The 14751-nt window shown below is 42.6% G+C and overlaps 1 protein-coding gene across 4 annotated transcripts in view; it reads right to left on the minus strand.

Moving 5' to 3' along the window:
* The window catches only part of PM20D2 (peptidase M20 domain containing 2), a 29945-nt gene extending 16365 nt beyond the window's left edge, over window positions 1-13580 (minus strand). Inside the window, exons 1-4 of one of the 4 annotated variants that reach the window (XM_039529229.1) lie at window positions 12567-13561; window positions 11761-11909; window positions 5937-6079; window positions 3333-3487 (exon numbers count right to left, since the gene is read on the minus strand). In XM_039529229.1, coding sequence (XP_039385163.1) covers window positions 3333-3487; window positions 5937-6079; window positions 11761-11909; window positions 12567-13028 — 909 coding nt within the window. In that variant the 5' untranslated portion in view covers window positions 13029-13561. Of the gene's footprint in view, window positions 1-3332; window positions 3488-5936; window positions 6080-11760; window positions 11910-12566 lie in introns of all 4 variants that reach the window. The other 3 variants (XM_039529232.1, XM_039529233.1, XM_039529231.1) reach the window with 3 other exon arrangements.
* Between the last annotated feature and the right edge of the window lie 1171 nt (window positions 13581-14751).

Below are 14751 nucleotides of genomic sequence, written 5' to 3' on the forward strand. Positions count from 1 at the left end.
GTGTGTTTGGTGCGATAGCCAGCCATACTCACCTGGGAAGCTCCTCTGGGAAGCCAACAAACAGGAAATGAGATTCAGAAATCCCGGGGCTTGCAAGGGGGAGGGGCAGGTTGGATGCAGGGCAGCAGAGTGCAAACCGCTGACCAGAGCGGCAGCATGGGAATTGTGGGATACTTTCTGGAGGCCAATCAAATCGAAAAAAGAAAGAAAAAAAAACACACAACTGTGGTGTCTACACTGGCTGTTTGTCAATAATAAATGGAGTGGAAAAGACAAGAGTCTCTCGCAGGAGTGGAAGTTTTTTGTTGCCAAATCTAGGCTTTTCTCTGAAAAAAGTGACCTTGCACTGTGTATGCTATTGCTGTTTTGTTGCCAAAAGGCAGTTTTGGGGGACAAAACTTGTCAGTGTAGACAAGCCCTTAGAGAATAGCTCTGAGAGGTATGAACTGCCCTTAAGTGTTGCTTTCACTCTGAAACCAGATGGCCATTCAAACATTAATGTTGTTTTTCTGATAAACACCGAAGAAACACATCTCATCTCACAATTCCAAACTGCATCCCACACTCTGGGTGTTGAAAACTTCAGTTGTTCCCAACCCTGCCGCTAAAGCCGCCAGTGTCTACCTTTCCTATGGACTGGGAGACTTTTTGAAATCTCTTGTCTCAGCTGTGTTCTTCCCATGTGTCTTCTCCACTTTCTTGGTGTCAATGATTTATTCCGTTCTGTAACTTTGCAGACTCAGTTTACCCAGTTACCTGATCTGTGTACCTTTCTATTCTAACCGCCTCATTAAAACATTCTTGTGCATAAATCAACTAACCCAATACCCTTTTAAGCTCAGGAAACACAGGGTCAACAGCTCTAAACTAAACATTGAATGGTCTTTATAAAAACACATTAACTCAACTCACTCAGCTCCAGTTCAGCAAATCATCCTGATTCAGCAAGCACTTAGGAATGGGCTTTGCTGGACTGGCACCTTTGGGCTTGATCTAGCTCCTCTAATAATCCAGGAAAAAAGATTCCTGGCAACTTCAGTGGAAGCTAGCTCAGGAGCTTAAACCCTGACCTGCAACCCTCTCTTGAAAGCAGTCTGATGGCCTCTAGTAGGAGCGTTCTCCTGCCGCAGCTGCCAGGAGAGCGGTGAAGAATGCTGTGATGATTTCACTCAAACCTCAGTCTGCAAAAGTCGGAATGTATTCAGGTTCTTCTGCCACACCCAATACCAAGCACATACTTTATGGGCAAGAAGCCAGGCAATTAGACAGCGTTTGTCAGATACCCCTGCTTTACACTGACCTAAAAACCAACTGTTCTGCTCGGATTTGTAAGTTAAGACATGATTAGGAAATTAATAGTTTGCAGCTGTTGACCATCTGCGTTTCCTGAGCTTTCGAATCAGAAGCGTCTTTACATATCAGAACAGCAGGGAGGGCGTTACCAAAATGGAAACGGTCTTTGGCTAGCAAAATTGCCCAGGCTGTCTAGTGTCCCTTGGGACAATGGTTCTCAACCTGTGGTCTGTGAACCGCTTGGGGTCCACAGACTCAGTCTCAGATAACCAAAGGGGTCTGCACCTCCATTCAAAAAAATGTTTAGCTGTTCGCAAACGGAAAAGGTTGAGATAGGTAGGTAGGTCTGTCTGAATAAATAAATAAAATACATAAATACATACATAAATAAAACAGTGCTGTGTTAAATGTAAACTACTAAAAAATTAAAGGGAAAGCAGCATTTTTCTTCTGCATAGTAAAGTTTCAAAGCGGTATTAAGTCAATGTTCAGTCGTAACTTCTGAAAGAACTATAACGTTTTGTTCAGTTATGAACATTTCAGAGTTACGAACAGACTCCATTCCTGAGGCGTTTGTAACTCTGAGGTTCTACTGTAACTAGCAAGCTGGGCTGCAAGTCATTAGATAGATCACTAAAGACTCAATATGATTTCTCTCACGCCTAATTCTGTCCAGATTATAACAGCCCTTTTTAACATCCACAGTAGGCAATCTAGCTTCACCTAGAACCCATGTGGTTTGGAAAAGAAAGGCAAGAAAGTCAAAGAGATGACTTTTGTGGTAAGATGAGGCCCTGAAACATAAACCCTTATCAGAGGCCCAGTATGAGGTCTGAGGCCTGAACTAAAGTAATGGTGAAGACTTTGCTAACAAAGCAAAGTTAAGCTGTGAGCCAGAGGCAGCCCCTGCTCACAGAAGCTGGCAAGGAAAGGGCTGATGCTGCAAAATGAGACATACCTAAAAAGGTACTGGACACTAGATATCAGAACATTCGCATACTTGTACACTCCACACAGATAACAAGGAACAAGCTGACCCATCCCAATGACAGGACCAAAAGGGTAATATGATGGATAGAGTTGTTTTGTTCGAACCAACATGTACAAGGTGAGAGGCAGCACCTTACTACGTAGAGGGGTTGCACCTCAATACGTCAGGAGTGATGTGTAACTTGTTTGTACCTGTGTATAAGAATGCACCCCGAGTGGATCTCTTTGTCCAGCCTAGGGGGCAGTGGAAAGTCCCACCACCGACTGAGCTGAGTCCATTGCCAGGAGGCACATATTCGTAGTATGTCCTGTAGAGTAAAGTCTAGAGGGAACTATTATTATGCTTTGTTTGACAATAAACCTGGCCGAAGTGCCTTCGTACCTTACTAGAGTCTGTGGTGATTGGGGGTTCTCTCAGGGTCCGCTGTGTCAGCTATCTGCGCAGAGCTGGGACAGCACATAGAGGGAGCACACGCACACAGCCAATTGATATCAACATTGAACAGAGCAGAGCACTACACCCAATAACTCAGAAAGGGCCTTCCATGAACTTTAACTTGGTCCTCACTAACTCACTATGTACTGAGGCTACAAATTAGTTAGCCCCTTTACAACAGTTTTACTAACAGATGAACACACCCATTTCTGTCACAGCAATATGGCAGACAGTCATTAGCTACACTTTAACTACAGTCTCAGAAATTAGAGATAAATTGCAAGATGACCTGACTTGGTCAAGACCAATACAATTTTATTTTATTTTTTTAACCTGAGCATACTATTTAAAACATTTTTACTTATGGCATAAGACTGGGGAAAGCTTCAGTTGAAAACCTATGATATTTAGAACTGTAGCAACGAAATGTTTCTCCTCACCAACAAAATCTTTTTCAGCACATAGAGTAGTGGATTAGTACTTAGAGATCTAAATTGTAGATTCCTTTAAAAAAGGTAAGTGCCATACAAATCATGTAAATGAAGACTTAGGCTCCTATTTTAGCCTAACTTCAAAATTATACAAATAAATGAATTAGCTCTAAAATTCTTACTTTGCATTCTGTGGCCACAGCTGCAGATTTGAAGCAATTTTCAGCTCTCTCTGTCAGAATGGTGAGGTCCTTCTGTGAAGGGGCACGCAAGTAAAACTCTAGCTCAGTGTAAGAAGGGATGATATTAGGTTTCACGCCACCATTTTTTATTATGCCTACAGAACAGAAGAGCCCAGTTATTGAATGCTGCACAGGATCAAGCAAAATTACATATTCTGCCTTATGAAGCTCTTCATTTCTAGCTGAACACATAAAACAAAAGTATTAGCGATAAGGCATCAGCTGAGCACTAAGTACAGAGAATGCACCATTTAAAACTTTGTATCTGGACCCAATTACTTCCCCTCGCAGTCAGCTCACTAGAAAGGTGGATGAGGTAAAATCTTTTATTGGACCATCTTCTGTTGGAGAGAGAGAAGCTTTCACAACATATCATGTATACAGACTAAGGTTGGTATCACTGCATTCTTTTGGAGACAACTCAATTATTCACCTTGAGTTCATACACACACAAAAAGGCAAAAGTAGCCTTTACCGTTCTCCCCTGCTATTCACTGCAAACATTCTAAACTGTGAAACAATCTTGCCAACGCTGGGACAAGAGAAATTAAACAAATGAATATGTGACAGAAGTTCACAGATCATATGTAAGCACTTAGTTTAAATATAGCCAAGTAATTCTCCAGAGTTTAAGTTACACAAGACATATGTCTTGATTTTCACATTCCTCATGGTTACAGCCATTCTGGGAGTGTTAAGTTATTTTTAAAAATAGTGTCCTTACCCTATGTTACAAAGGCCTCCTTGGATTAAAAAACAAGGTGTTTTTGAAAGTTTAGTTTACCATTTATGCCATGTGTTCCTATTTTGCTTTGCTAGTTTGGACAATGAAGAAAAGGATCAGTTGGCTTCTGGCCAACTTCAGATTCTCCTGTTTTAGCACACTGACATTAAGTTTGAATTCTTCATTGCAAAGTAATTGGCATTTGCTGCAACAAAGGGGAAAGCAAGCTCGCTAGTATCCTCACTGACTCTTGCCATTCTTTGGAAACATTTCCATTGATCTTAAATTTTGTAAAATCTTACTTTCTTACACAGCCTAATTTTGGAGCCAAGTTTGAACAGAAAATGTTCCTTCAAACAAATGGATACCATTCCATCATGTCCAGATATGGGTACAAGAAAAGCCAGCTACTGAATAAAGTTATTTCTTGTTATGTGTTCTACACCTTACTCAGCAACACATTAGATTTCTTCTCTCCACAATAGCTAGCTATCTTTTATCATCATAACTTCAGTGAGAAGAGACATGTTGCTAGTGTTCCCATACCATACATGCCAATTAATATAATTGGCATGATTAAGACTAACCAAAGCCAAGAAATCACCTTATGTTAGTATGCTTGAATTCAAGGGCTGTTCAGAATATTGTGAGCACTACCAATTGCTTACTGTCACTTGCACTGGCAGGGTAGGGCTATCAGGAGGCAAATGTGGAACAAGATCCTGTAGTCTCAATACACAGCAATACTGATTCAGAATGTAAAAGTCCTGAAAGATATGGCAATCATATGCTACATAAAGTAAGGTAGAAGAGGAGAGCACGGCACCCAATGGTTGCAGAGGCTTTGAGATAAGAATAATGGATGGATGCCAGAAGTTACTTTGGACAAACAAAGAACTGCCAAATGGGCAGTCAAGTGGATTTGTGCAAAGTGCACACTACAATATGTACTTTTCCAAAGAAAAGTAAGGAGAAAAGTGTTTAAAGATGTGCTGTAACACATTAACAAAACTGGAAAGAGAGTTAAAGAACAGAATACTGATTTTCCTAGTACTTTTGGCAAGCTAGCGACATTTGAGGAAGAAAAATAAGCCTGCCTGGAATCCTGGTCTTACTCTCTCCCTCCCCTCATCTTCTCCCCTCCCCACCAAAAATTTAAACTTTCAAAGTATTGCTGAAGGGAGGTCTCAAGATATACTTCAGTTTGACATTAATCAATCAGACTCCTAAAATATATTTTAATACTAGAGGATAGGTTAGGACATTAATTTTACAAGCTCAGGTTCCTTGGAAGGTTATTAGCTGTTCCCTCAACTCAGTGACAAGATCCTTGAATCTGTCAAGGGAAGCTTTTATTGCTTATGTTACATCTTGTTCCAGCTGGTCAAGTTTCCCTAAAAATGTTGTTTCCAGTTTACAAAACAGTTGTATGGCTATAGTTATACCAATACAGCATCTTCGTCATTAGCGTCTTGATTCTTAGACAAGTTTGGCAATTATGAAGTGCTACATTCAGTTTATGTAAATATTAAATCTGCATTAATATATATGTCTCATTTCTGTAAATGTGGAGGAAGAATGCTTATGACTTGAGGCCATACTGCCCTCCTATTGGTCTGCATTCAACAGTTTATACTTAAACGTTGATGGTACCATAGAAGTTCCCTTAGAAAGGTATTTGGATGAAAAATTTAATTATTTCAAATTACTTTTCTAGTTAAATGTAACAATGCAATATTTAAGATTTTTTTTTCAGAGTCAGTATCCAAACAGCCAGAAGTCTTACTTGGTGGACATAAGATTGAATGAAGCTCTCTCACCATGAACTCTCCAGGTTGGTTTCATTTGCTGTCTTAAAACTGATATATTGTTGTATGCAAGAACAGCAGCGTCTAATGCATTTACTCCTTCCCAAGGATAAGCAGCCGCATGAGAAGCTTTTCCATAGTATTTCACAGTCACACTAGGAAATAAAAGCCATGACTTATTTGTTTTTTGTCCACTTTCAAAAACTAAAATCAAAGTCCCTTTGGATTCACCCAACAATGATTAAAATTTTATATCAATGTTTTTGAAGCATAAGATTAAGCTGTGATTTATCAGGCCTTAAACTTTGGGAAGCTAAACCACCTTTAACCACCAAAGCATAGATCCTGAAAAAGATTTAGAAATTAAGATTGTCCTTTCCCTCCCCAAACTCTGCCAACACTCCAAAGTTGAAAACAAAATAGACAATGCACTATATACATTTAAAATGATTAAGAACAGATTCTTTGCAGTAAAAATAGCAATATCCTGCTATATAAATTATTGCCATCCACTTCTTGCCAGCAAGAGTCCTACTATGCACCTAACCACTTATAGAAGCCATGGTATGGGCTAGCATAAAGCCTCTTTTACCTCCTCCTCAGAAATTGGTAGCGTCTCTAGGGCCGAGGTAAGACAAGCCAGAGAAGAAAATAGATTTGAAGCAGGATGAAACAACGTAAAAAAAACGGTTAAAAGGAAGTCTATCGCGATTTTTCTGCTTCCCCTCTTCTATATGAGATTTATAAGAATATGCAGTTAGAGGAAGAGGATAGATGTTGGAAATTCAGAAAGATAGAAATTTTCTACACACAGTTAAGGTAGATTTCAACAGGATTAACATGTCTATACTGCAGTCGAAGGTGTGATTGTACCTTTAATCTAGCTAGCATAGCTAAAAATAGCAGGGAAGCCCTTGCAACTGCATCATCACTACTATTTTTAGACTTTCTAGCTAGATTAAAGCTAACACAGGTATGCCTACTTGCGCTGCAATCACACCAACTGCAATGTAGACATAGCCAAAGAGGTCCAGGTCCTAGTTGCCAACACAGACAGCAATTAGATGCATTGTACAAATTGCATAATTTACTCTGAAGTTCCATATTGACAGTATCAAATCCATATCTTTAAGTTCATGCCTACCTGCAATCAGTATCAACATTTTTCCCTTAACAAGAACTCATGTTTTGAAAACAAACTCCTTAAGACTATTTAAGCTTTAAATTAAATGCATCCCCAGACCCCAAACAAAAACAAAAACAAACCCACCTCTGTAAATTAAGAAAAAAACATGATAGTTAGACATTCAGGACATTCAAAGTTAAAGGGTGAAGATAAAGAAAACACTTGTCCATGGGATAGAATTTGTAAAGCGACTGAACTGTTAGCAGCTTATTTTCCCTTTTACATCTGTTTTCATTAAAATCTTGATGTCTGAAGTCTCAAATTTGGAGACGATATTACTTGCAGATGAAACACTGAACACATGCAGCATTAAACATGTGCACCAGATTATTGGTTTTATAATCTGCACTACATGCACAGGTATGACAGTATGATGCTTTGCTAGTACCCCTTTGTTGTTTATGTGTGCTTCCTATAGTTCCATTATCTGGGCCTAAGAGGTTTATAACAACAAGAGAAGTTCACTGTTTAATGACACTTTTTAATTGGTGGCACATCGCATGCTGAAGATCATTTTATCTGTAGAGCACGCGCTGAATTATAGTCACAAAGGTGATTAAAAACAATATAACCACTGTATACTTCAGAGTAAGGTATTCTAATGATCACTAACAAAATATGTTTTATTGATGAGTACGGCACCAGTTCCTGGTTTGGCAATATAGAAAGTCATAGATAAGGCATTCAAGTTAATTAACTTTGTCCTTTAGTGATCAGATTATCACTACCCAGCAAAATTCATTTGGGTGCATCAACTGCAGCCTTTCATACTTGGAAATTAAGTTAAGATTAAATTTATACTAATCCTAAACATTTGCAACAGATTTGTTTTAATAGAATGCTCAAGGAAGCAAATGTGAAACTTGGAGCAAGAATCTATGGAACCTGGTACAGAATGGAAGCCTACTGAAGTAATGGATGGAACGATTACTTGAAGTCAGTTACAAGATACATCCGGCCCGGGTGCTTCTGACCTAAACCTCTCACCCAAGGGCACAGAGTCTGGAGAGCTTCCTGGCCTCTTCCTAGCGACATAAATGTGGCATGAAGTAAGTTTTTAGAGCTCTCATTATCCAGTAACCCCCCCAATGCCATGCAACTTTATTGCCTTAGAGAAGTGGAAGTTTGGCTCAGGTACCAGAGAAAGGAAAGACCATTTTTCCTAGAGATATGGTGGGAACCAACTTGAGAATAATTGAAGGAACGTACTGGAAATAGAGCTACAAGATTGGAAGTGGAGGGAAAGGGGCAGAGAAGATACCAGGAGTGGGTTAAGAACTCTGGCTGCCAGCCAATAGCTGGTATTAGGCAAGAGAAAACAGTTCATGGGGTAGTTTGAGAAGGGGGTTGCATATCCACAAAAGGGAAGAAGTTTGTTTTGGGTTTTTTGTATTTTTAAACTAAAAAGCTGATGTTCTCACCAGTCATGCATGTCCCAAATCCACTGGAGCCAGATCACCCCATTCTGAGGTTCCAAGTTACCAAAAAAACAACCCCACAAACACCTTCTTGAGTATTTTTTTTTCCTCCAACTTAGAAATGGAGTATGAACTAAATCTCACCAAGGTTTTTGGATGTACTTCATTTGAAGTTTCCAGGACAACCCATTTGAAATAAGACATGGCAAAGACACAAAACAGTCTTTAAAGGTGATTATCACATACTTTTTTCTTCCATCTCAGAAACAGCTTGTATAACTTAATTCAAGTGTAAGCAAAAAATTATAACCCGTGGCCAGAAGACATTAGCCGAAATGTAAGTTAGCTCTGAAGCTCCTTGGGGCTAGTGATGGCAGAAAAGAAGCCTCAAATATGGAGGTGAATGCACCTATAGCGTCTTAAAATAAAACCTGCACTTCTACAAGCCCCAAAAATACATTCCTTCTTCCTCCCTCTCTCCTGACTCCAATACCTCAAAATATACCCTAGCCTTTAGAAATGCAGAAGCCTAGCACAAAAGTACCCAGTAATTTTAACTGAATAAAACAGAACTTTTTGCAAGGCTGCAAAACTGTGCAACCTGAACTTCAAAAATGAAGCCAATCCATACTATAAGCATTCTGGGGGAAAAGAGATTATTTAGTTCAACAACCTATCAGCTTCCTAAAGAACCTTTTAACAAAAACATTTACTCAATCATTCAAACTTACTGACAGCCTTTCATCCAAGGCAAACATTAAACCTCAACAATCCTATCACCATTTTCCAAATACATGAACTGAAGTGAATGAGTATAGATGTGACTTTTGCAATGGATAGCTGGGAATAGAGCCCGGACAGACGTCGAAATCTTATGCACTAACTCCTAGTTCAAAGGTCCCAAAACTGGTCCACAGGAGGACTTAGGGCTAGTCTACACTCGCAACGCTAAAGTGCTGCCACAGCACTGGGAGAGAGCTCTCCCAGCACTTTAAAAAAAAAAAAAAAAACACACACACCTCAACAAGGGGCATGGTACTGGGGCACTGTTTATATTGGGGCTTTACAGCGCTGCAATTTGCTGTGCTAGGGGGGTGTTTCTTCACATCCCTGAGCGAGAAAGTTGCAGCGCTGTTAATTGCCAGTGTAGACAAGGCCTTAGTGATGGTACACAGGGAGCAGGCCATGTTTCACAGTGCTTGCTCTCCTCCTGGTTTCTACCCAGTGGAAAAGTGGAAGGGGAGAGGAAGTTAAGAGCAACAGTATAGACTTTCCCAACATTACTTTTCCATGCAGATTCTGTTGTTGCCACAGGACTGTCATACAACCTTGCCTAGAAGAGATTTTTCACAAGAATCTGACAGTTATCCACGCTGTGACAGTTTGAGAACCCCCCAGCACTAGACAGCTCACTTCAGAAGGAAGAAGCAGATCTTTTGTTCAACAATGCAAAACTAAGAATGAGGTGATTAAGGAGGAGAGTGGACAGGAATCAGGAGTCTATTAAATGGAAGTCTGTCAAAAGAAACCATAATATGTATAAGTTATACATTCACATTAATGAAGTTTTAGGTATAGGAAGCAGTTAACATTTGCAGAAACATACTACTCACTACCATCTAGGATCAAATAAGCCTTAAATGTTTGTAGATTAAATAAGTTTGAGAAAATACAGACTGCAAAATCTTGAGCACAGGCTACTCTATTTTACTCTGGGGGGGGCGGGGGGTTTCCTTGAGATCAGAAGGGCAGGTTGCAATCAGTCCCAGAGACACAGATGAAGGAGAAAAAAAAAAAAAAAAAAACCTCAGAGGCTGAAGACTAGTTAAATCATCTGCTTGAGAGAGAAAACAACATCTTTTCAGAGACACTAACCCAGAGGCAGGCACTGCCAAGTTAATGTGAACTTGAAATCACACATTTTCATTACTTTGTTATGAAACCTGGAAGCTATGTACTCATATATAACGTAAGTAAATTTACTTGTGAAAAGGACAGATTATTTCTGGTGAATTACATAACTGCCATAACCTCTGAACTTTTATTAAACAAATCTTCAAGATTAATTTGAAGCAGCAGTGGGACAAACTGGTTGGCTACCAACAGAGTAAATGGAGAAAAAAAATTACAGCTGGCTCTTGAATCCTTGGATATTATCCGTATATAAAAAGCCATGATACATGGATTCTTCAAGAAAAAGCATTTCACACTCTTGAGATTAGTGACAAGGTTGTTTACCAACTAGCTTTCATTCTGCTTTACAATAGAAAGCAAAGTCATCTCCAAGTCAAGAGTTTGAATGTTTTCCCTGTTCCAGTTAAGGCTGACAGTGCTTTAGTTTGAACACTATTGTATCTATCACTGTGGACGGAAATAATCCTACTTTAAGTAAAATTTAATTGGAAAATATTTACTTTAGAAGGCTTTAAGATGCACACAAATATTTGCTTTGGAACATTAACAGAATCAGTCCAAGGGAGAATAAAGAACTTCAGGGAATTGAAAAATATACAGCTTGCACAAAAAGACTGCACCGTTGAGCAATAAAATATAGCAATTGTCTGAGAAAGACAACTCAGGAGTAGAATTTTGTGGCACCAACATGGACAAATATTTTCCCAGAAACAGAATATGCTATATAACAATGCATTACTTCTAACTAGCTGAATTGCAGAAAGCCAGGATTTGTGTTGGCTTCCTTAACATAAGCATGACATATCTAAGTTTTATCAATGAAATATCACTTGCTACCCTGACTAGATATTAACACTAAAATTCTTGCAACAATACAGGCAAGTCATCTTACACGCATTTAACATGCACAAATTCAGCTTTGCACGTTCGGCAAAAAACAAAAAAACAATTTAAATACTGTTCCTGTAGTGCGGGCGATTCTGCCCTCCTTTACACTCAATGTAATTTTGACTATACGCGTTTTTCGCTTTACGCGCTGACAGCAGAATGTAACCCCAGCGTTAAGATGAGACTCGCCTGTAAACATAACAGATGCAGGCCTGAACATTACATTTTAGGAGAATACAATAACTGGGTTTCAGTGCTCAGTACTGAGTACATCAACTTGCTCATGAACTGGCTATATATTATACATGAGGAATACCAGTGATTACCAGACTCCAAGTTTAACCACTTTAAAGGCAGGTCTCTCTTTGCTGAAAAGGTTCTGATGTACAGAAAGCAATCAATCAAGTGTCTTTCAAAGTGTCTTACTTACTCATGCTCAGCCATATCGGGTAAATAAGCTGCATCACTTTGTGCTGGATGGGCCATAAAAACAACATCCAGATCATCAAAAGCACCAGCTGCTATGAGATCTATTTTGCCACCTCCACCTTCTTCTGCAGGAGTTCCCAGCACTGTGATCTAAAAGAGAAGGTTATAGGGGTCAGTAAAATTGTCAACAACCTGATTTTGTTGTGCACAGTGGTGTTGTACATGTTGGTCCCAGGATGTTACGGAGACATGGTGGATGAGGTAATATCTTCTATTAGACCAACTTCCATTGGTGAGAGAGACAAAATTTCATGTTTACACAGACCAGTGGAGGGGGAGGGGGCCTCGGTCATCCCTACCCTGTAACCTGGGGTGCTTTGCAATGCCCTACCGCTGTAGCCTCCAACCCTGACTGCTCGCAAACAGCCACACCTTGCAGTATAACAAAGGCTGGTGAGAACAAGGCTGCAGTTACATAAACACATTTTAAGACCTCCCAGTGTCTCCTTCGCCCACAGAAGCCAGTCCAATAAAAGACATTACCTGACCCACCTTGTCTCTCTAAAAACCCGACTGGCAGAAAAATAAACCCCGCAGGGATGGGCTAGGGAAAGTGCTTAGGTTAAATACTGAGCAGACATGCTGGAGACCCAGGCTTCCTGATGGCCGGGGAGAGAGCTCAGCCTGGGACATGAGAGCATGTATTGGGCAGCAACGGGATGGGGACCACATCGGGCCAGCTCCCCTCATCCCCGGGCAGGTTCCGCCTCCAGCGACGGATCGCCCCCCTCCCTCGCCGGGTCTCACCTTCACCGCGGCCGGGAGCGGCTGGGGCAGACTCTCCAGGGCGCCCTTCACGCCCAGGGCCGCGGCCGCCCCCACCTCGGCGATGAGGTTATGGCCGCAGGCGTGTCCGATCCCGGGCAGCGCATCGTACTCGCACAGGAAGCCCACGTGCAGCGGCCGCGGGGCCGGGGCCGGGGCGGCGGGGCCCCACTCGGCCCGGAAGGCCGTGTCCAGCTTGTAGTGCGGCTGCACGGCCCAGGCGGCCCCCGGCAGCTCGGCGCAGGAGAAGAAGCGGGTCAGGGCGCCGTGCGCCTGGTGCTCTTCGTAGGCCAGCTCGGGGCGGCTCCAGATCTCCCGGCTCAGGGCGCTCAGCCGCCCGGCGCTCAGCTCGATGCACTCAGCCGCCCGCTGCTTCAGCGTCCCCAGCGCTGCCGGGGACACGGCGGCGGCAGCGCCGCTCCGCGCCGGCTCCAGCGGCTCCATGAAGCCGCCGCAAGAGGTGAGCGGCTCGGAAACGAGGCCCTGAGCATCACCAGGCGCGCGCTCCGCGCCAATGGCTCTGTCTGAGCGCAGCGCCCCGCGCCGCCTCGCAAATACCCGCTTCTGCCAGCGGACCAGCCCGCGGGGCTTGCTGGGAAACGTACCGCCCCATGCTGGGGGCTGCAGTGACTAGATAGCCTGAGTGACAGGTGCACGGTCCAATAACACAACGAGGAGAGGCAAAGGGCGGGGCTTCCCCGCGGCTTTCTCTCTCTGACCGCAATACCCAGGGCAGTGCGGTGGGGTACTGAGTTGGGGGATGGGAGGGGAAGCTCTCTGGCACCTAAGGGTGGGTGATGGAGTGCCCTCCCTGATGCAATGGCCTGATAAGATGCTCAGTGGGTATTACCAAATTTGTAGGGGGGAGGGCTAGCTCAGTGGTTTGCACATTGGACTGCTAAACCCAGGGTTGTCAATTCAGCCCTTGAGGGGGGCCGCTTAGGGATCTGGGGCAAAATCAGTACTTAGTCCTGCTAGTGAAAGCAGGGGGCTGGACTTAATGACCTTTCAGGGTCCCTTCCAATTTTATGAGTTGGTATATCTCAATATATACTGAGTCTGGGGAGGCTCTGTGACCTGAGTTCCAAGGAGGTCAGCCTGGATGGTCACAAACTCACAATGGTCCAGGCTGTCCTTTTGTCTGGTTTTAAACCCCACCATTCTGCTAGTCCAACCTTTGTTCCCTGGCTGGCACAGAGATAAAACCAGACATGGTTTTGTCTGGTATGAGGGCGACCTCATAATGCAGACTGCACCACTCCACCTCACCAACATGACCTCACACACACCACATATATAACAACCTTTTATATATTTGGAGACCGTTATCATATGCCCCTCTTGGTCTTATCTTCTTTACACTAAGTTCCCAATTCTTTCAAACAGTCTCGAGGTTAGGGCTCTCACAGCTAGGCGTAACTCCAGCTTTCGTTGGGAAACCAGTTCCTAGGTGTGGAGTGCACAGGATACTGTGAGGGACTGCGAACATGCAAGGAATGCAGTGGGAGAGTTTGGGAAGGTCATAGACTGGAGTTCTGTAGTGGCTGGAGGTAGTGGGAGTCAGGCACAGATGCGCTCAGATTTCAGGGTAATGAGGGACTTCAACATCTCTGTCTGCCCTCCAGGAGCTTTATCATTGCTCATGCCCCTGCGTCTTTTCCTGGCTATCGAGCCTGAGTCTTCCATTGATTGTCTCCCTGCATGCTCTCGTTTCGTTAAGTGTTGCATTTGTTGACAGCAGCACTTTGCAGAACATATCCTCCTTACTCTTCCTGGGTCGGAGCCTTATCTGATGGTCCGGTGTGGAGGAGTGATTCCTCAAGGACACATCTGCATAAACCAAAGAAACAATGAACAGTGATAGTACTGGGAGCGCACTCACAGCCATGGATCAGAAAAGTTACACACACCTCTTTCTCACTGTCCCTTGGCTAGCACACATCTCTCAGGATCAGAACAATTAAAGCCCAACAGCGTTCCATTAGATGCCAGGATCCCAGGAGATGGTGGGAATGGCAGCCATGATAAAGCTTGTTGCACTGGTTGTTGGCAGACAGCTGCTTCTTCTGCTTGATTTTCCCTGTAAAGGCTTTTCTTTTAAGATCACAAAAGGGAGTTGTGGGCAGAATAGCCCATCCCCTCATTATTTTGTTCACAAATTACACCT

This window comes from Mauremys reevesii, linkage group 3 (assembly GCF_016161935.1).
Source record: "Mauremys reevesii isolate NIE-2019 linkage group 3, ASM1616193v1, whole genome shotgun sequence".
Classification (NCBI taxonomy): Eukaryota; Metazoa; Chordata; order Testudines; family Geoemydidae; genus Mauremys; species Mauremys reevesii.